This window comes from Ochlerotatus camptorhynchus, unplaced genomic scaffold (genome assembly GCF_037179485.1).
Source record: "Ochlerotatus camptorhynchus isolate MF236.1 unplaced genomic scaffold, CSIRO-AGI_Acam_v1.1 ptg000146l, whole genome shotgun sequence".
Lineage (NCBI taxonomy): Eukaryota > Metazoa > Arthropoda > Insecta > Diptera > Culicidae > Ochlerotatus > Ochlerotatus camptorhynchus.
The window spans coordinates 1,426,589-1,450,434 of NW_027040636.1; the positions used below are offsets into that span (position 1 = coordinate 1,426,589).

Sequence of the window (23,846 nt, forward strand, 5' to 3'; positions counted from 1 at the left end):
TTGCTCTAATGTCGTTTTCGTTTTTGGGGTATAGCATCGATGTAGTGTAAGCGTCAACAACAGCTCAACATCATTTGTTTGTAAACAAAGGTGAACCAGATATTTACACTCTGAATAATGTTGGTGTACGGCGGTGCAGTTTAGGGTGTAGCTACACCGCATAAACGAAGTTGACTGAACAAAAGAATGTTCAAGAATAGAAAATGCTCTAATATCCGGTAGTGATAACAAATCTTTAACAACTTCTCAGCACTGAGGATCGAATATTGATAGCTATGTGTGAAAATTTAAATTTTGTTGACTGCTAAAGACGTCATTCGGTATCACCTTATTTTTTCCGGTAAAACAGATATTTTCGAAGGCCATAATTGATAAAATCCATGAGCATATGCATATCATATCGTCAGAATGTACATTAAATGTTATCAAATTTAAGGTTGCCGCTTTCATGAGAAAAGTAACCATTATAGGAGTGCATTGTGTCCATTGACGTTGGTAAATACCTGCATACAGTTGGCGAACGGTACGCAGTGCGAGAAAAACATACTCGCTCGATAGCGATGATGTTGGCTTATTTTCAATCCTTCATTCCAGAGGCACTATGTAATCACGTAGGCCGCATACTGCTCGACAGAGTCTCATCCGTAACATCAGTTTGGATATTTCTCGATTAATTTTTCGAAGGGACATTATTAACTTTTGTAAACAATGCATTTGATCGTAGGTTTGGCGTAACCGGTAGCTCACGCATACTAACACCGCTATCAGGTAGGGGAAAATTTCCCCTATCTAATGGTAGTGCTATTATGCGTGGGCGAGCTACCGTTTACTCCAAATCGACGACCAAATGCATTGTTTACAAAAGCTGATACGTACCTTCGAAAATGTAATCTGGTTCATATTTATCATACATTATTCAAGCTGCTTTACGTCTTCGCTACCTATTATCGTCTCATCCTTGAGCGTTCAAGGACTTAATTAACCCACTGACTATAATAATGCATGGACTAATAAGAAATGGAACAATGCCAATTGTGCGTATGTTAGGTTAAGATCAACCAATTAAAGAATCGTCTCTACTTGGACTTTATTTATATGATTAGAAAAATAAATAAATAAAAAATATATACAATTGTATACCTGATCAACGTCACCGATTTCCACCAAACTTTTCCAAAAAGTTATTACAATATTCTAAGAAATCGTCATTATGGATTTTGCTCTTAAGGGACCATCCATAAATGACGTAGCATATTTTTGACCAATTTTAAAGCCCCTCATCCCTCGTTGCGGTTTTTTGCTATACCTAGTACAAGGCCGGTCACAACTTATGATAACCCCCTCCCCCTGAACTGCTACGTTGGATGTTCCATGATAAGTGTTTGGTTCCGTCTAGGCTACAACTCTGAATTTTTGAAATTTTTAGAAATAACATCTTTGAATTTTGAATAATTTTTAATATGGACAGATTTATTAAATTTTGATTTGTTTTACTGAAAGTGCCGAAAGGACTAAAGAGACAGATTATTGGAAGGTATCCAAATTATGAAAAAAGGCACTTTTTCAGTCGGCTAGGATTTTATATGAATTTCCCTCCGCATATTGGAAAACCTATATACACGCATCTTTTCTGATGGCAAAATTATTTGAAAATATGGCCGATGAGATAGAGCCAGATATGTCAGCAAGCAATTTTGAGCCAGAAAATCACTAATGGTGGTAAGCTCTAACCGGTATTATCCTTGGATTAAATCCCTATCAGTAATGTCCGGCTGCTTTGATGACGGCATCAGAGTTGATCAACACGACTCTAAGCAAACACTTTGCAGATCATTCTACACGGATAGAAATCTCCTCATACCTTTTGGCAAATTTCTATTGCTGATTATTCATAAAATGTATAAGTCAACTAATAGCAGACGTCTTGCAAAAAGTTAATAAAGCTCATGTGTCAAATGAAATGTATAACCGGTCACATATACCTTTTATGCATTCTTATAGGACCTATGTGGTTTTTCTTATGGAATATATAAGGCTGATGCTTTGGCAAAAATGTATGAGTGAAACACATGAATAAAATAATTGATTTTCGTTTCGTGTAACCGGGTTGTATTAAAAGTTAATCGGAGTTGGAGCTAACCACCATAAAACTTTAAACAGGGTGTTTGTATTTATATGCACTATTTTAAAGCCTCAACTCAGCGATCTTGTTGTAGAAGGGCATGTCGATTTTTTACGTCGCTAAATGTGTTGGCGTAGCTAAGTTGGCAGTGTCGAGGTTTGCCAATGCACACGAAACGAAAATCAATTATTTAATTCATGTGTTTCACTTATACATTTTTGCCAAAGCATCAGCCTTATACATTCCATTAGACAAACCACATAGCTCCTATTAGAATGCATAAAAGGTATGTGTGACCGCTTATACATTTCATTTGACACATGATCTTTATTAACTTTTTGCAAGGCGTCTGCTTATTAGTTGACTTATACATTTTATGAATAATCAGCAATGGAAATTTGCCAAAAGGTATAAGGAGATTTCTATCCGTGCAGGTATCGGTACAGGGTAATAATTTCGTGGTGTGCTTAAGGTGTTTCGCTGTGAGATCCTTATTCTAGTAATCACTTCGAAACTTATATCAGCTTCTAGGACACGTACCACTATGAAACTTTTACTCCACGTTTGCTGCACTGCCGCATACATAAAGTAGCAATTTCAGGTGAAATGAGGCACTAATTTCCAAGATTTGTGTTATTGAAAAATCAAAGTGATAGTGCATGTATAGCCTTCGTAGCGGCTTTTTTGCGGATTCTACAAGGAATCACTTTAACTAATTACGATTAATTTGATTCGCCAAGTTTATTTTACAACTTAATACATTCCTCCAACAAAAAAAGCGTAAACAATATTTAACCCGGCTTCAAGAGAAAGCTGTGTATTGATTATTGGATAACCGGGAAAAGGCTAAGAGGAAGAGGTGACAATTGGCTTCTTCCTCTTTTATTTCTATCTCTATCTCTATCTTTATCTATCTCTATCTCTATCTTACGCACATGAAATCGACCAATCAGGAAGTGGTTCGCGTTTGACAGAAAAGTGGTTTTTTTTCGCCCCCGTATTGTCACCTCTTCTCTTAGGGAAAAGGTTGAATAAGCGCCTTGCAAGTTTACACACAACTAAACAGCATCCTGCAGGATAACAGCTGTATACACGAAACGAAAATCAATTATTTTTTCATGTGTTTCACTTATACCAAAACATCAGCCTTATACACTGAACCAATTTGAAGTCTAATAATTTTGCGCTATAAGATAATCCATTGAAAATGATTTGATTGAAAATGTGTCAGGTGAATTCTATATGAATATCTGATACATTGACAATGCTGATAATTTGAAAACATTTATATGATCGCAATATGATAAATGAAAATCGAACAAATTATAATAATTAACTGAAATGGATTTGAAACCCATAAGCATATGCTTTACTTTTCACCACAATATAATATAAAGGGTGATACGGTCAAAATTTGGTCAAGGGAAAACGCGTGTAAATCGGTGAAATCGTTTATTTAAAAAATCAAATTAAATTTCTTTTTCAAGTTCAATTAGTATAAAATTCAGGAAAAATATTCAGTTAGGCTTCCGCTTTTCCAAATCCGAATTGCCGGGCCATACGCTTGACCCCTGCCATCAGATTTTGTACAGCCACCTTGTCCACCTTCTTCGCCGCAGAAAGCCAGTTTGCCTTGAACTGCTGCTCGCCCTTAGCAGTTTTTTGATCTTCTTTAGGTTCCGCTTGACAATAGCCCAGTATTTCTCAATTGGGCGGAGCTCTGGCGTGTTGGGAGGGTTCTTGTCCTTAGGAACCACCTGCACGTTGTTGGCGGCGTACCACTCCATGGCCTTTTTACCGTAATGGCAAGATGCCAAATCCGGCCAAAACAGTACGGAACAACCGTGTTTCTTCAGGAAAGGCAGCAGACGTTTATTCAAACACTCTTTCACGTAAATTTCTTGGTTGACAGTCCCGGAAGCTATGAAAATGCTGCTTTTCAAGCAACAGGTACAGATGGCTTGCCAAACCAGATATTTCTTTGCGAACTTTGACAGTTTCATGTGCTTGAAAACATCTGCTACCTTTCCCCTTCCTTTTGCCGTATAAAACTCCTGTCCCGGAAGCTGCTTGTAGTCGGCTTTGACGTAGGTTTCGTCGTCCATTACCACGCAGTCAAACTTCGTCAGCATCGTCGTGTACAGCCTCCGGGATCGCGCTTTGGCCGTCGTATTTTGTTTATCATTGCGATTTGGAGTCACTACCTTCTTGTAAGTCGATAGTCCGGCTCGTTTTTTGGCTCGATGCACGGTTGTAGACGATACACCCAGCTTATTTGCGGCATCTCGGAGAGAGAGGTTGGGGTTTCGCTTGAAACTACCGGCAACTCTCTTTGTCGTCTCAGCGGCTTCCGGTTTTCGATTTCCCCCCGATCCAGACTTCCTGGCTGTCGACAAACGTTCCCCAAACACTTTAATTACATTAGTAACGGTTGATTTGGCAACTTTTAGCGATTTTGCCAACTTTGCGTGCGAAAAGCTCGGATTTTCGCGATGCGCGAGCAAAATTTTGATACGCTGCTCTTCTTGCTTGGACGGCATTTTGACAACTGAAGAGTGAATTCCAAAATCAAAATAGGAGCAACATTCTACACACACACACCTTCAAAATGAGGGGTGTTCAGGTTTTTTAAATGCAAAATTGAAAGAAATACGTCAAGTTGATATTGACCAAATTTTGACCGTATCACCCTTTATGTGTCATAAATCAATCGAAGTAAAGTAAAAATTTACTTATTCTTTTGACACATATATTTTTAACGATTTCTAAAAATAAATCGAAAAATAAACACCAGGCAGTGGGAGCTTTCACAGTTGTGTTTTTTTTTATTGTAGCTGATTTGGGATTCGATCCAGAACTGTTGAGCTATGATGCTTTTCGTGTCTGCGCTCGATTCCATTGGGCCACGACTGACTTCAATATTGAGCTCGTTCAATTAGCATGAAGTAATAACAGCTCTCCCAACATGGAATATAGAGCAACGTAATGCTCGTTTTGCTAGAGTGAAGAAAAATAGCACTGACCATTATATGCTCCGTTTCAGTGGTGTCGTGTATTCAAATCATTATTAATGCTCCTGTGTGCAATAAAACAACGACTACATTATATGAGTTCATGGAACTGGTTCATGAAGTTCGAGTACTAGTGCTGGAATCTGAATTAGCCGTGTAGAAGGCTTACAATTAGAATCTTAGCAAATAAATATTGCAGTAGAATCATTTTTTTTTTCAATCTCAAAACATTCTTTTCCTGAACCCCTTATCTTATGAAACAATAACAAACAATGATTATTTATTACAGTATCATTGTTGTTAGCAATATTTAGTTCGACTAATCATTCTAATGAGTGTACGATAACATAGTTGAAAATTGTTTCAATAATTTATAAAGAACAATTATGTAAGATGTATTTTATTGGGAGCGATGTTCATCCCAGAAAAACATACCAAAACAGAGTTGGTTGGAAATGCTAACATGAAGCTTTAGTGTGATGATTTATTAGCTAGAGAATGATCTTTAGAAGAGGGTAGGTGGATAGTTCCGTTAGAGTACGGCAGTATGAAAATTGAATAGAAGTTGAAAATGAGCGAAGGGCCATTAAAGCGACAGTTTTTCAAGATGACGCACATTTTTGCCTAGCCCGTACGATGTACGCGGGGACTTGAAGTATGTCTCCAAGTCCACAGGCAAGACATACTTCAAGTCCCCGCGTACATCGTACGGGCTAGGCAAAAATGTGCGTCATCTTGAAAAACTGTCGCTTTAATGGCCCTTCGCTCATTTTCAACTTCTATTCAATTTTCATACTGCCGTACTCTAACGGAACTATCCACCTACCCTCTTCTAAAGATCATTCTCTAGCTAATAAATCATCACACTAAAGCTTCATGTTAGCATTTCCAACCAACTCTGAAAATCGTTAACTTCGCGTATGAAGTAACATAAAAAACACTTTGAATGTAACAACTGACGGCAGAGTCCGGAGGCCAGCACAGCGAATATCACCCCGCGATAGGACTTTCGGAACGAAAAACCCGGAGAAAAACACGCGATTATCACAAACTATAAAATGGACTTTTTATTTACTTCTGCTCGCGGTACAAAAGATAATAGTCGGAAGAACATAAAACATAAGCTGTCAAAAACACAGTCCAAAATAGCTAGAATAGTAGGTAAGCTACGTCAGGTATGCAGAAAAGTAGCAAAGTAAATTAGAGAAGAGGTAAGCATTGCACCCTTCCACACTCCCCCTCAATGTGTAATCTCTTCCTTTAGCCCGAGCAATACGCAGAATTCTCGGTGCTTTTGTGGTCCTAGAGGCTTCGTCATGATGTCGGCTGTCATATTCTCCGTCGGACAATACTCCAGCCGTATCTTCTTTGTTTCACACAGCTCCTGGACGAATCGCTCTCGGGTGTCGATATGCTTGGACCGTCTGCTTGTCCTCTCCGACCGCACAAACGCCAAACATCCCTGATTGTCCTCCTTGAGAACCGTGGGCTGATCCTGTTGCTCGCCAAGATCCTTGAGCAGCTGCCTGAGCCACAACGCTTCTTGACACGCCTCGCTGAGCGCTACGTATTCGGCTTCCATGGACGAAAGGGTCACGCAAGATTGACGACGGCTTTTCCACGAAATTGTAGCTCCACCGAACACGAACACCGCTCCGGAAGTAGAACGACGACTGCAGACGTCACCTGCCCAATCTGCATCAGAGAAACCAAACAGAGGTTGATCACCAGTTCCGCCCAACTGCAGTTGATAGTCCTTCGTGCCTTTCAAGAACCGTAGTACACGCTTCGCTGCTGTCCAATCACAATCCGTCGGTTCGCTGAACTTCCTTCCCAGAATGGCTGCACTGGCGGCAATATCCGGTCTTGCAACAACGGCCAGATAGAGAAATCCACCAACCAGGCTTCTGTAATTCGTCGGATCGTCGAACGCTTTTCCTGAATCCACCATCTTCAAGTATCCAGGATCCATCGGCGACTTCGCTGCTTTTGCTTCTTCCATTCCGTGTTCCTTCAGCAGTTTTTCAATATAATTGCGCAAGCTCACCTTGAACGTATCTCCTTCACGCTTCACTTCAACTCCCAGGAAATGCCGCACTTCCCCGAGGCTGGTCAACTCGAACTCCGCATTCAGGCGATCCTGGATCTTCGTCATCTCGCTTTCATCCGTAGACGCTAACAACAGGTCATCAACGTATACCAACAGAAGTACTCTAGCCTTCCCGCCATCCTTCACATACAAACAGGGATCTGCCGTTGCTGCCTTGAATCCGTTCTTCACGAGCACTTCATGTAGTCTTTTATTCCAACAGCGAGCCGACTGACGCAAACCATATATGCTTCGTTGAAGACGGCAAACAAGCTTTTCCTTTCCGGGAGAAACGAAGCCCGGAGGTTGGCGCATGTAGACTTCTTCTTCGAGGATTCCATGCAAATACGCTGTCTTGATGTCCAGATGTTTAACGAACATATTGCGCTTCGCTGCCACTGTCAGAAACGTCCGGAAAGTTGCTTGACTGGTCACGGGAGCAAAAACTTCACCAACATCAACTCCAAACCGTTGCGCATAGCCCTGAGCCACCAATCTAGCTTTGAACTTAACTATGCGGTTGTTTTCATCTCGCTTCGCCTTGTAGACCCATTTGGATCCAATGACCTTGCGTCCTTCCGGCAGCGGCACTAACCGCCACGTTCCGTTACGCTGATGAGCGTCCAACTCCTCTTGCATCGCCTTGCGCCACACAGGTTCTTCCATGGCATCCTTCAAGTTAACAGGTTCTTCAACTGCACACGCTGCTACGCCTGCAGCATACTCCAGCTGGAAATCATCAAGGTACTTCGGACGCACACCTCGAGTCGACCGTTCTGTTCGCCGAAGGGTTGAACTTGCACCTTCCTCTCCACTATCCGCTTCATAGTAGTCTTCGGGATCACTTTCACGTTCGTCTTCATCCGGATCCTTATCTGGAATGTCTTCTTTCTTCGGCAGCAGCTGGATTTCTTCTTCTTCAGCCTCCTTGCTTGCAACCGGAAACGATACTTCCACTGTCGTAGTACCATTCCCGAGTTCGATGAACCGTGCGTCCCGGCTTATGGTGATTTGATCCGTCTCCAGGTCCACGAAACGATATCCTTTCTGGTCTACTGCATACCCGATGAACGTTAACTTGGTCGCCTTGCTATCCAATTTCTTGCGTTTGACGTCCGGTACGTGCACGTAGGCGTGGCTTCCAAACACCCGAAGATGGCTGAGGTCCGGCTTACGACTCCACCACAGCTCATACGGTGTCTTCGGGATCGATCTTGATGGTAGTCGGTTCTGCAGGTACGTAGCAGTGAGAATAGCTTCACCCCAGTACCGCTTCTCCAATCCAGCATCTACCAACATACACGTTGCCATCTCCGTCAGCGACCTGTTTTTCCGTTCGGCAACACCGTTCTGTTGGGGAGAATAGGGAGTCGTGAACTGCGGTTGAATCCCTTCCGATTTGTAAAACGCCCGCAGCTCTTTATTATCAAATTCACCCCCTCCATCAGAGCGCACAACGTGTGGTTTGCGCCCGAAAATATTATCGACCCATCGAACATAATCTTTCAGATTACCGGCTGCTTCCGATTTATGTTTCAGAAGGTATGTGACTGTAAATCGGCTGTGATCATCAGTGATCGTCATCACATACCGATTGCCACTCGGGGTGACGTTATCCATAGGTCCACATAAGTCAGTGTGGACAATGTCCAACACTCGACAGGACTTCCGGTCAACGACCGGGGGGAAGGGAAGCCTAGCAGACTTACCTTCCATGCAGCATTCGCACACCAGGCGTAGCCCGCATTCGCTCACCTTGATTCCAGTAGCCATGTCCTCTTTCAGAATCCGCTCAGCCGCAGCCCAATCACGATGACCGAGCCGACGATGCCACTGGTGCTGGCAGTTGAGTTTATGCACCCCTTCAGATGCAGTCATCGATGCTTCTGCAACCCGCAGATAGTATAAACCGCCTCGGCAGTTTCCCGTAGCAACAACTACACCTTCAGCATCGAGTATTTCACAACTACTTTTGTGAAAAACTATTCGAAAACTCTTCTGAGCCAACTTCCCGACCGATATCAGGTTGGTAGACAGTCCTGACACGAATTTCACATCGTTCATTTCTATCTTCACGGTATTACCAGCAGCGCCAATGCCATGGATCACTCCGCTTCCTTCTCCTTCGATTTTCGTCTTCTTACCATCCGCCAGTGTGATACAGCCACCAGCGAATTCACTCAACGATCCAAAAAACGACCTGTCGTTGGTCATGTGCGCGCTGGCACCGCTATCGATCACCCAGCTGGACGATTTTTCTTCTCCAGCGACGAACGCCACACCTCTGACGTCACCCTGAGCAGCTTTGGCCTTGGCATGACCATTCGTATCAGAACGGGACGAATTCCCATCCTTCTTCAGCGTCGACAAAAACTTTCGGCAATTCCGCTTGATATGCCCGGGCTTCTTGCAGAAGTGGCAAGTACGCACATCCGGCTTATTCTCCGGATAACGCATCTCCGATCGCATCGCTTTTTCCACCTTGGCCGGTCCTCCTTTTCGTTCCAGTTGCCGGTTGTATTCGTCCACCAGCTTTGACTTGACGACGTCGAGTGAAATATCGTCGTCTGAACGGCTGTCCAGAGCCGTAACCAAGCCGTCGAATGAAGGAGGAAGGCTGCGCAGCAGCATACAGACCTTGGTATCCTTGTCCAGCTTCATCCCTGCAGCATCCAACCGATCGAAAATGTCGTCAAAATCGTGAAGATGTTTTTCGACATCACTGTTTTCCGAGAGGTTTGTGGAACATAGTTTCTTTAACAGCGACACACGGATCGATCGGGTTGTCTTCTGATGATAGCGCTTGAGGGCATTGAATGCATCCTTGGCATGAGCGCAATCCCTCACCAACGGGAGCTGGCTGTCCTCCAGTAACAAAATCATCGTCGCTTTCGCCTTCCGATCGTCGCTCTTCCACATCGCAGTCAGGTTTGCTCCTTGCGGGATATCCTTCTCGATGACGTGCCAGAGGTCCTCTCGAGCTAGCAGCATCTCGAGGCGTATCTTCCAGGTTTGCCAGTTGGTACCGTTCAACTTGGCAATGGCAAATCTCGAATCAGCCATTCTTCACTTTTAATCAACCGCACTTTTGTCCAAAAAAAAATGGCTCTTCACACCGAGCACAAAGGTCTTTCGCGGAATCGCACTTAGCCGACGCGACGAGCAAGCACACAACACTATTCGATTCTTCCCGATCGAATCTTTCCGTTTTCTGTTCCGATTCTTTCTGGGCCCATAACCTGACGGCAGAGTCCGGAGGCCAGCACAGCGAATATCACCCCGCGATAGGACTTTCGGAACGAAAAACCCGGAGAAAAACACGCGATTATCACAAACTATAAAATGGACTTTTTATTTACTTCTGCTCGCGGTACAAAAGATAATAGTCGGAAGAACATAAAACATAAGCTGTCAAAAACACAGTCCAAAATAGCTAGAATAGTAGGTAAGCTACGTCAGGTATGCAGAAAAGTAGCAAAGTAAATTAGAGAAGAGGTAAGCATTGCACCCTTCCACAACAACTCAAGGCGGGAGTAGCCGTCAACAATGCTGATGATGGTACAGCACGCAACAACCACCCTACTGCTTCCTCTCTGAGATGGTCACGTTGGTCATGACGAGAGGAGCAACACAATTGGCGTTGACGGCTACTCTGTAACTCTTTACTCCTATGAGAAAATCCATAAGCAAACGTCAGACTGTGCGTGAAACATGGCGGACTTTGTACTATCCTTTCACTCCACCGAAAATTCCCATAAGAAACTGTCTATATTTGCTGGAAGAGCAAATTTTTCGACGGTGCTGTCAACGCCAATAGTTGGGTAAAGAAGAACTGCATTATAACACACCATCGACTGGAAATGCTCTCGCAAACGTGGGGCTTTAGGTAGTGATGAAAACGTCGCTAGAACTATTCCACAGCCGCAGTCAGTTTATGAGCAACAAGAGGGACGCACATTTTTGCCTGTGGACTTGGAGACATACTTCAAGTCCCCGCGTACATCGTACGGGCTAGGCAAAAATGTGCGTCATCTTGAAAAACTGTCGCTTTAATGGCCCTTCGCTCATTTTCAACTTCTATTCAATTTTCATACTGCCGTACTCTAACGGAACTATCCACCTACCCTCTTCTAAAGATCATTCTCTAGCTAATAAATCATCACACTAAAGCTTCATGTTAGCATTTCCAACCAACTCTGAAAATCGTTAACTTCGCGTATGAAGTAACATAAAAAACACTTTGAAGATACCAAAACAAATGTTTGCTGTTGGATTTCTTTAAAGGCAAATCTATATGACTATTTAATGATTGGGATAGATCTTTTTACAATATTCAAACCTCAAAAATCAAAGGAAGCTATTCCAATGAGATATACATGTTTTCCTATACTGCAAAGTTAAATGACAGTCCAATAGTTTCTACATGTCTGTTTACACGCGACATATCAACAAACGTCAAAAATCGTTAAAAGCAACTCCAATAAAATATACATGATTATCTTATATGATATATCTTTTAGTGAGCAATATTCATCATGAAAACAGGTACATTTTACTCGATTTGCTCATAGTGCAAACTTATATGATTTTCCATTAGTTTCTAGATGCCTGTTCCCACCCATGACATATCAACAGTTTTTCACCATGAAATATATCAGACAATATTCATATACATCTTACCTATCACTAACCACGTTCGAAGCAAAGTATTATCAAGTACTAAGTATGTGAAATTACGATAGAAATCATTCCATATCGCAGTCATAGTTTTTAAGTGATAATCCATTGGAATCTATCAATCATCACATAGAATGAATAAATCTCCTGACATTGCTATGTTATAAGATGGATCCAATAAACGGTACATGTCGATTTGTTTCAGTGTACATCCCATAAGACAAACCACATACACTGATAAATTAAACTTTCCCATTTTGCTTAAAATTTATTCAATTTGACATTAAACTCAGTTTAATCATATCGAATGATTAAAAACTAATCCTCTCTTTCTAAACAATAAGCATCTGATATTAATCCCATTTTAATCATGGTTGATTAGATTGTAGATTATCTTTTTTTTTTGATATTTTTTAATCATTTTTGATTCTGTTTTAAAAAATTTTGATTGTATTTTAATCTTGTTTTATTATATATCAGTATTGAAAAAGAATAAAATGTAATACTGGAAAGATTATTTCGATTTTAATCATGCATGACTACTGTCGAAGTAATCATGGCTCGGACTCAATAAGGTGAAGCGGGAAACTTTAATTTATATTTGAGTGTAGGTCCTATAAGAATGCATAAAAGGCGAGATAAAAGGTATGTATGACCGCTTATACATGTCATTTGACACATGATCTTCATTAATTTTTTGCAAGGCGTCTGCTTATTAGTTGACTTATACATTTTATGAATAATTAGCAATAGAAATTTTCCAAAAGGTATAAGAAGATTTCTATCCGTGTAGAAGCGTGAATGGATATGCAATTCGCCTTGACACCAGTCCCGAAGTGACGTTTCTTCACACACATTTTGACAGTTCCTTATGAGGTTTTGCGTTGGAGTGAGAGAATAAGAAAAAGTCCGCCATGTTTCACACATAGACTGACAGATACATATGAGATTTCTCCATAGGAGTAAAGAGTTACAGAGCTCTCGTCAACGCCAATAAGAGCTTGTGCCAACCGTCCCACCCAACCAACATTTTCAGCTTTATAAGCCAACCTTTCCAGCGTTGAGTTGTAAAGTAGCTGAAGCGCTGCAGATACAGTTACCAGCAGAAGCTAGAAAAATAGTTTTGGAGAGCGTTTACTCAACTTTTTCACAACCATTATTCAATTTGTCAGTCACACTGAATAACGTCACCAAATAAACGCTAATGTAACTTCTATGCAAATATTAATCAACTTTCAACTTTTAGCTTCAAAACAAAGCTAATAAAGTGAATATATTACTTCTACACAACCAACCACTCTTGCTGAATAACATAAACATCAAAGTGCTTTTTCAACAATTAAACAACCTGTACTCAACTAATAAACTGTGTTAGCGCTACTTTGGAAGCTATTTTACAGTCAACTAGGTTTATTTTTAGATGTGTGCAGTTTTACAGCTTTTACTCTGCTTCATTACAAAGCTGAATTAAGTAGCCGAGAAAAGTGATTCATGTGCACTATTATCAACAATCAATACGAAACTAACGATTTTAAATTGGCTCACCACTTTAGTAGCCTATTGGTCCCAAGCAAACGATTAACGTACCCTATTCTAGTCAAAATTCTAGTACTACGCAATGTTTGTTTTGATTCGCTATGAAAGTTTGACAGATAAAATGAGGGGTTATTGATTTTTCCTATGTTTCGAGGGGTGAATCGATTAGCTTGGGACCGAAGAGAGTACCAGAAATGAGCCAAAAAGTTGAGCACGTTATTTCGGGACCTTCTAGTCTTAGAGTTACCTCTATGCTATTATAAAGCCTCTACTCAGCAGTCTTGTTGTAGAAGGGGGTGAAGGGCATGCATATTTGCTAACGTCAGTTTAAAGTGTTGGCGGAGCGATGTTGGTAGTATCAAGGTTCGCCAATGCGGTCCTCTCGATTTCGATTCCAGGTTCCGGTACAGTGTAAATAATTTGGTGGTGTGCTTATAACTAATTCCGATTAATTTGATTAGCAGTAAAATAATCATGATAAATTCCTCCAACAAAAAAAAAAAAGCGTAAACAATATCTAACCTGGCGTCAAGAGAAAGCTGTGTAGTGATAATTGGATAATCGGGTAAAGGTTGAGTAAGCGCCTTTCAAGTTCACACACAACTAAACAGCAGGATAACAGCTGTATAGAAGAGTAAATAGATATGCAATAAGAACTTGTCCCAACCGTTATCATACATCAAAATTGAAAAGTATGTTTAAAGTACCAAACAACTGGGAAAATTTCATACATTTTTAGTGTTTTTAGGTTAAAAATTATCATAACTGTTAATTTATGTGTTCTACAAAAGATTCTCCATTCAGTTCCCTAGATCTGTGTCTTTGGTAGTAATCTTGTAAGATTTATAGTTTCTTTGAAATTATTGATTTAAAACACCAATGAAAACTTGTGACGTTTTCTTAAAATGCGCTGTGGGTACCCTATTCGTTCGTACGTTCGGCTGTTGCAGTCCAATTGGCTAGAATATTATTGCAAATGTTGTGATACATTCTTAACTTTCGATTACCGCACATCGTCTGCGTCCCCTCCTTCCACTAAATGTCTATACATGGCCGTAGGAATGGTAGGAATGCACGACGAAGAGAATCTGTCAATGTTACTTTCAACCTAGTCCATTGATCGGTTTGAAATGTGATATATTTAGTTACATGGGGGAGGGGAGTATAAAACTGCCATTTTTGGGTTACCTTAAATTGTGAACGGACCCTAAGTGGTTCTTATGGAATCCTTAGGTTGATTTGCCTCAGTGTATTTCCATCTATTACTAAACTGAACCGGCTCGATATCATTTGATTAGAAGAGAGCTGGTGATACAATTAATTTCACCCTTGAAGCATACCACCACCATTAAACAAATTGGCTAATAGTGATAGAAATTGTTATTGATATGAAACTGTTATTGTTATTGCTCAGCTCACACCCTGGCCGACTATCGCCCGCCCATCTGCACTTAAGCTAGATATGAACCAATCCTCTGCCAAGAAGGAGGGTTGCTGAAGCCACCACCATTGGTGGTGTCAGCACTGAAGCCTACAGTATGCGTATGCGTTAAAAAATCTTATGTGAATAATCATTAATGAATCTTGAATTTTTCGTGATTAACTTGCCGAATTTAAAAATTAATATTATAATTCTTTTATGTACGCGCTTGTTGAACATTTATCACGATTAGTTTTATACGCAACAAATCAAACATCTATGTGGACGGAGAATAATTTCGTAATGTTTGCATCAGCTGTCTTAGATTGACAGATAATCGAGCCAAAGAACCAACAACTTTGGCTTCAAGCAAAATGTTGTTGGATGACGTTTCTGCCACCGAAGTGGTATGAACCTACGGAAATTTTGATCGTGGCCTATTATAGACCGTATATCATAACGACTTTCTTCCACCAGCAGGCCTGTTGCTCCGGTAGGCAGTCCCACTATCTTCAGATTTGTAGTGGATAGTAAGAGAATAAAATAATAGAGAAGAGTGATAGAGTATTTGTTGTTTTTCTGAAAAGAGAAGAACAAAAACAGCACGCCGACTTGTTGTGCTGCATGAGCTATGTCCGCTTTCATTCGCGCTCCTGCGGGTTACGTCCCTCTTCACGTGCTCACTCACTCAAGTATCCTGGGAACCTCCAGAGGTGCAGAGGGCCAACATGAGAAACCTCCATTTGCTTATTATTTCGCAGTTGTTTTCCTCCTTTTCGTTTGTTTTGATGCCACTTTCTCTGTATGGATTCCACCTTTCTTCCTTCCTTGGGGAATAGAGCCACCTCCGCTCGGGCATGATGCAGTACATGATGTGTAGATAAAGACAGTTAAAGATAAATATATATTATTCATAATTATTAATTGGTTTAAGGTGATTCCCTGTAGAGTCCACAAATGGCCGCCACGTAGGCTGTACAAGCACTTCCACTTCAAATTTTCACTTACACAAATCTCGGAAATTAATGCCGACGGTCAATTTAAAAGTATTTCAGTTGGTAGTACTGCCCCCTGTGGCGAACATAGTCAATTCCCTTGCGTTTGACACACTACCGCCATCTGTTCAGCATACTGCCCACCACAGTGTACTCAACAGATGGCGGTAATGTTTCAGCGACGATGTTGTACAATGAGAAATATTCAATGTGATATGTCTGTTTGTCTGTGGTTTCATTGTGGTACGTGTCGTGGAAGCTGATATTTGTGCACTTAAAGTTTCGAAGTGGTTACAAGAATAAGTATCTCACAACAAATCACCTTAAGGCATTTCCTAAAACAAATCATAACGAAAAAAAAACACAAGGCAAAAACGATCTGAAAATTAGAGATGAACTAGCCTAAGGCTAAAAATCTTTTAAATAAAGAATAAAAAAAAAAAAAAAGATCTGAAAACTTCTTACTTGCTCAGTAAACTGATGCAAAATTTGACTTTTTCGCTCCACAGTGCGTAAATGGTTTCAAATCGGGCCCTGATTAGCCTCCCAAAGTTACAACTCATTTGGTTTGAAACAGACTTCGCACAAGCCATTTGAAGTTAACATGTAAATTACTATAGGAAATATCAACTTTTTGTTCATTGCCTTCTAGTATTTTTCCATATTGAGCTGCGATGCAGTTCGATAGACATTCTTATATAAAATATTCTCAGTTACAACTTTGCTCAAGATCGTTTCTATGTAAAACGAGACAGGAAAAAGTTATTAATTATTTAAGAGATTGGTAAACTTATGACATGATCAAGCAGCTGCTCTGTAGGCAACACTGTATTTTGCAGTGTGACATAGTAGCCATGATTTTTGTGTCCTATTCAACGCCCCAGAAACACCAATGGTGCCTGCTGAGCAGTTGATTGAGCATGATCATAAGACATCAGCGCATTGAACCATTGATAACTTTCGATCCTTGCATTTAATCAAAAAATGGTCTTCAGCAAAGTTGTAGCTGGGAAAATTTCCTACAAGTACATTTGAAATTTTTAAAGCTGACCGATATGGTGAATTATTAGATAGACATGAACAGAAATCTTGGTTTTATCATAGTAATTCCCATACAAACTTCAAATGGTTTGTGCCATCTCAGTTTCTCACAAAATGGGTTCAAATTTTGAGAGGTTAGTCTCGGATCCTGGAATCGTTTTTGTATTGTGGAGCGAAAATTTCAAATTTTGCATCACTCTATTGCTCAGCCTTCATCTCCTACAAAATTAAATCGAACTCTATTTCGAAAATGTTATGAATCAACACACCACTGAATTCAAAATATTAAAACTGTGTACCGTGCGGGACCGAAATCCGTACACTTAAGAAATGAATCGAAATCCGTACACACCATACAAAACGCCTACTTTTTGCATGAGGTGCACGGACTTAGATCCTGCACGGATTTCGGTCCCGCACGGTACTGCTGTCTGTGCAATACAAGTTAGTTGGTATAACGCTCTTAATTGTCCATAACATATTAAATAGACAAAGCATCCCAAAGTAGACGGACCAATACCGAAAATCCCACGACCAAACCTTAAGAATGTCGCACCACAGAGCCCCCCACGGTGCACACTCAGTGAAGACATTTAAGTTGGTTGATACAGTATGTATACACAAATCAAATGCTCTAAATTGGCCATATGGGAATATTGAACACTATAAGGAAGCAGACAGCTATAAAGGACATTCCTACAACGCAAAACTACCACTACTAATCCATCTGAACCAGACCACAATAACCGTATTGTGCTTCCTCTAAGCCTAGAACCAATCCCTAAACCTAAACCTGTTTTAATTCACCTGAAATGACTAACGAATGGAGGACTTTGACTACCCAGCCATGCAATATGGCAACGATGGCAACTTGATGAGTTTATTGCGCTCATCTTCTGGCACCACCCAGGGGAGACTTGGTCCTGTACCCAATGCTTAACTTATCTCCATTCCACTCAGCTACTCGCAATTTTTTGTGATATATTGGGCGGAATATTATTATATGAGACAATTCAATGCAGACGTCTTTCCAAATTTGGCAGATCGACAGGTAATCGGTGAGTTACCACGATGGTTGCTAATCATCAACTCGACAATATCGCATCGTCAACGCCTGCTATTAGAATTTCCCATTGCAAACAATAACGAAATGACGTCATCGAGTTACCACCTAGTACCTTATAGCACGATGCTAGGAGGAGGACCGGAAGAATCGATGAGCACCTCCCACAAAAATAGCCAAATAGTGATAGAAATTGAAGTAAAATTAATGCATGAACTTTTGATTTTATAACACTTTATTCCACCGCTTTTTCGAGTGCCAATAAATAGAGTAAATTTTGACGCATAATTTTGGATACTAAAAACACAATTAGGCATAAAAACAAAAATCACATTCTATATAGATTGGATAAGCAGCATAAGTTCTTCCTTCAGATAGTCGACCAGTTGATGGGATTCATTTTCGTAGTTGAAGTTGAATACAATCGTTGGCACCAACTTCAGATCGTAGAGGGATCTGTCGAAATCGGCATCTGTGAATCGTTGTCCGGTGGGCGAGATCAGGGCAAATTCCGATGATTCGTGCATTAAACATGATTGGACAAACTCGTACACCTGGGAAAGCTTCTCGTACACGTTGAATGTTCCTTGAAGGAAAACCCCATTGGGAAAGCGGACCCTAATCAACGAAAACTTGTAACGATTTATAACACGAAGTTCTTCTTTTTCACGCATCGCTTTGGTTTTAAGTATTTGCGCTTGCTCCAAGGCTTCCGTGCGCAGTTGTTGTTCGCGTTTGATTTCTTCCGGAGATATACGAAAGAAATCCGCCGGAAGGTTCGATCTGCGAACCTGAGATGAAAGAAGCACTTGAATGTTTCGATCTAATTCCAGATGAAATGGCTCGGAACACTTAAGTGCATCTATGAGACTCAGCATTGTGGTTTCAGCTTCCATATTTTCTTCCGACCAAATCAGATACGGTTCATCGTCTATGGTTATTTCGGCAAAACCAGCTGCATGCAGTAAATCCAACGCTCCTTCGCAGATTCTAATTTTGTCACAAAACATTCTGTTGTTCATCCTGATTTTCTTGTATTTTTCTTCATTCGGATTGTTGTGAATGTTTTCTAAACATTTGATAAGGGTTTCTACACATGGTTCAAATTTTTCTTTGGGATTACAGTTGTATATAATTAAACATGCTGACAATCCTTTCTCGTGCTCCATCTGCTCGTACAGGAACTCTTTAATCTTTACTTTCCATTCTTTACGCGGGAGAATTTCTTCACTTATCAAAGGGCATCGGAAGAACACTCCCTGCACCGCCAGGTCTTTTCTATCATTTTCCGGAATGTTGTCTCCACTAGGAGTTTCTTGATCGAGCTGTTCTTTTACCTTGCGTTCACTTTCTAGCTCACGCCGAACTTGCGCCTTTATTGCCGCCAGAGATGTATTGAATTCTTTTTTATCCGTATTCTGCACACGGGCTAAGGCAGCTTCGGCAGCAGCTTTGGCTTCTGCTGACAGCTCCTTCCGTTTAGGTGGAACATAAACATCCCTAGACGATGAATGAGGCTTTTGGGATGAGCTAGGTTGAGGAACTTCGGAGTTTAGTTTACGTCCTGGGCCAGCTGCACCAAGCTTCAGCTTTTGCTTAGCAAAGAATTTTTTTAGTTTGTTGGACATTTTACACCTTGTTTATTTAAATTCTAGGACTATGTTCTTTTGGTAATTTGAGTCGTGCTACCGAAAGCTTAAGCTCTTCGATCTCCTTTGCAGTGCCTGAAATTTTATTCATTCGATTAGATAACGCTTTAAAATCTGTACCACTGAGGCACAAGGAACAAAATAATAAATCTAGCGTTGAAAATCAAAAGGGCTTAACTGCGATTCTCTTTGGATTACTACATTTAAATTTACGAAATTCCCGACAGGTTTCCTGATTATTTTCCAATGCAGACCCGTAAAACTTGTATTGGCTAGGACAAATGACAACAAACGCACCGACATATGGTCATTAGGTCCAGTAATTAACAATAGAGAAAATTGATCATCGCAGTTGGACCCTTATGATACTGAACACTAGTAACACTAATTTAACCTCGAGTAAAAATCGATACTCACTTGGACGAATAAAGCGATCGGTGATGATGGTGCCGTACTTTCTCCAGTAAAATCCTATGAGCAGCAAATTCACTCCAAGGATGATCAAAAACGTCTTACAAATATGTAGCTGGAATTCAGTGAACTCCAAAGGACTGCTTATAGATTCCAGCCACTGTTGAACCGTATCCTTCAGCAGACACCAGATGTTATTAATGACACCGAAATCAAACTGCTGCGTAGACTCCTGCTGGGACGAGAAATCCGTATCAAGAGTTTCTGTGCCGTCCTCGACAGCAGCCGATTGACCACCGGAATTTACAGCTAATGATGGACCGATTTGAAAGTATTTGAAGTATTCCGATAGCAAATACGTTATATTAAAAAACGACGGTACATTGAAGTTCATTTAGGCTGCTTGTTGTCGATAATTACGATTAAATTATTTTGCGAAAATGATGACATCGAACAGAAAATACTCTTTGTCGTCTTTTCTACTGCGATTTTTTTTTCAAAAAATGTCAAAGCTCGAGCAACATTCGAAAAGGGTCTACAAACCCAACGTAAACAATGGATTTGAATGTCGATTGCTCACTAATACAACACGCCCTCATAAGCTAACTATACAATTATGAAGAAAATACTTCCTCTACCAGATTAAAATTTTGTATATTCAAATTGTGTCTGAATGAGTCCTTATCAGCGAGAAATCGACATTTAAAGTCATTGCATACATTTGAAACATAGACTCTTTTCACAGTTCGCTCTAGAAAGATGTTGACATCATTCTCCCGCTGCAAATAAAACAAGCTGCTCAGACGTGTATACACTGAAACAAAATCCATTGGAAAAAAATAGTATATTGCAGGTTTAAATTAAGTACCGAGTGCTATTCAATAGATTTTTGCAGAAACAATTTCATATAATTTTACTATTATTTCTATCAAAATGTCTGTGCATTTTGAGCAAGCATAAGAAGTTTTGCCAGAATCATAGTAAATTTGTTAACATTCATAGTCAACTCGAGAGTCAACTATACCATAAGAGGCACAAACGAAATGACAGACGGAGCGGCTCGAAAACTTTGGTGACTAACCTGCTATTTCAATTTTTCAGTGTACCACATGGCAACACCACTACTACTGGATTGTACCACATGGCAACACTTCTACTGGATTGTACTACACGCTAACTTGAAAGTACCCATTAAATGAGTATCTTGTACTCATTTTTTAAATTTATTCTTAGCTGTCAAAAAATGGGTATTTTTACAAAATGAAAAATGTTTACTTTTTATTCATTTTTGAGAACATTGGCTTGAAATAAAAATGGGTAAATAATTCATTCATATTTCAATGCAAAAAAAGAGACGCCATTTTCGCATATCAGGAGGAAATTTTACGTGGTCGGGATTTATCGCGAGTTTTCCAACTATGGAAAGAGCGACAAAGCTAGTTGTTACAAGGTAGGGATTATATAGATGTGCGACATTCATACAAATTGTTCTAATAATGTGTTTCGTTTCAGGTTTGCTGAGATCTTCGAAGAATTTCACATTCATAAGGAACCGGACCCATTCGATAGCAGTATCCATCACGAAGAAGAACATTCATTTGTTGCTGATCATGCTGAGAAAACTGCATGAGCTGCAACCGACACATCGAAATGGTGATTGGATGGTGGAGGCCGTTGTGGGAATGTCCAGCACAACATTTCAATGCATTTTTCTGGGAGAAGCTTCCGCCAGGTGAATTTTTTCAGCTACGGTCTTGAGGACGTGGATGGAACTCTGGAGAGGTCTCCCGCCCATTTAGTCATAAATTCAACAAGAAAATTGAATTGTAATCGTTGATGATCAATATATGTACAATATAAAGAGTTTCAATCCCTTTTAATCTGTTTTTTTTTTTCACAATTTATTTCTTGGTTACATCTATGATGACAGGGTGCCCCATGAAGCAAAATTTTCAATAAAATGGGTACTTTCTACTCATGTATAGAATAAAAATGAAGGGTCAAAAGTACCCATTTTTTGAAGTATTCCTTGAATACTCATTAATGAGTAAAGCCGGTTTACTCATTAAATGAGTTAAGCCACTTTTCTATAAAATTGATGAATTTGTACTCATTAATGGGTACTTTCAAGTTAGCGTGTAGCATTTTCAACAAATGTATTAGAATGTTTTGGTTCTATCTCTTTCACTCTACTCAAAACTGAAATGCATAAAAAAATGACAAAATGATACACTCTTTGCACTCTGTCAAAGTATCATTGTACACCAAATCAACTATGTTCAAATCAAAACAATAAAACTAACCCATCTGGTGGATGATGGCACAAGCTTCCAAGAAAATTCTATTACAGTGAACCACATTATTTTAATGGATTTCTTCGCCAGTAAGTCGTCTGTCACTTTGTTTGTGATAGAGGTAACCTTAAGGCCAGAAGGTTTCGAAGAAACGAGCTCAACTTTTTGGCTCAGCTCTACACGGATAGAAATATCCTTATACCTTTTGGCAAATTTCTATTGCTAATTATTCATAAAATGTATAAGTCAACTAATAAGCAGACGCCTTGCAAAAAGTTAATGAAGATCATGTGTCAAATGAAATGTATAAGCGGTCACACATACCTTTAATGCATTCTTATAGGACCTATGTGGTTTGTCTTATGGAATGTATAAGGCTAATGTTTGGAAAAAATGTATAAGTGAAACACATGAATAAAATAATTGATTTTCGTTTCGTGTAGTACTACCTTCGGTCCCAAGCTAATCGATTCACCCCTCGAAACATTGGAAAATCCACTAACCCCTCATTTTGTCTGTCAACGTTTAATAGCAAATCAAAACAAACATAGTGTAGTACTAGAATTTCGACTAGAATGGGATACGTTAATCGTTTGCTTGGGACCAATAGGCTAGTCAAGTAGTGAGCCAATTTAAAATCGTTAGTTTCGTATTGATTGTTGACTATACTGAATTCATAGTAGATTTAACGGTAATAAGCGTGGTTATATTGAGGGTTATATTGAAAATGAGGGTTTTCAGCAAAATTGTATTTCCAAGGCTGTAAACCGTTTGCCGAGTTAAATTTAACTCGTGGTTAAAAATGACATTTCGAAAGCTATTTCTTATGTTCGAAAATCCTTGTGTTACCGATCGATCGGTTTTCAACTAGAACTCAGCCACGGTTGTCAACATTTAACTTCTTGTCGGTCAGAAATAACCACGCTCGGATAGCAGGGTTTATCGATAACTTTCGATCTGTAAAATTTTAACCAATATTTTAAAAAAATCCACCAAATGGTTCAGAGGTTGGCGCCGCCAGGATGTTCTGAGGCATAACATCTCCGATCACGCCTTCCTTCGGGGAAGTAAAGCCGTTGGTCTCTGGTTCATGAGTTGAAGGGTCGATAGGTAGGGTCCATGTTTGGGAGCTGCCTACCAGGCGTTGGTAGCATTGTTACTCAGCACGGAAACAAAATCGACGAAAAACAAATCAAGGAAAAAAAAAGTTTTTAATCTTATGTGTTATGGTTTTTTGGAAGTGGATTACAAATAATGGATTATTAAGAACCATTACCATTCAAAATCCAGCTTTCTATGCTCGGTAATGGTGGCCTGTTTGTATGAATAAATGTATACTTCACTGTGCTTTTTGACACTATATGGAGGTTCAGATTTTAACACCTCCTTTTCCCTCTCCCAGGAACAGAAGAAAATGGAACAACATACGCCTAAAGAGCCTAAATTTATTAAGAGGCGATATGTCAAAATTGGAACAATCGATTGTCTGTCAAAGTCATAGGAAAAGTAATTCCAATCGAGCAGAAGACCTGTCAAAT

At 40.0% G+C, this 23,846-nt stretch overlaps 1 protein-coding gene across 1 annotated transcript; it reads right to left on the minus strand.

The window, feature by feature from the left end:
* Positions 1 to 18,227: 18,227 nt before the first annotated feature.
* On the minus strand, positions 18,228 to 19,662 carry Gint3 (GDI interacting protein 3). Its single transcript, XM_065221690.1, has one exon. The coding sequence runs from the start codon at positions 19,580 to 19,582 to the stop codon at positions 18,290 to 18,292; it is 1,293 nt and encodes a 430-aa protein (XP_065077762.1). The 5' UTR covers positions 19,583 to 19,662; the 3' UTR covers positions 18,228 to 18,289.
* Between the last annotated feature and the right edge of the window lie 4,184 nt (positions 19,663 to 23,846).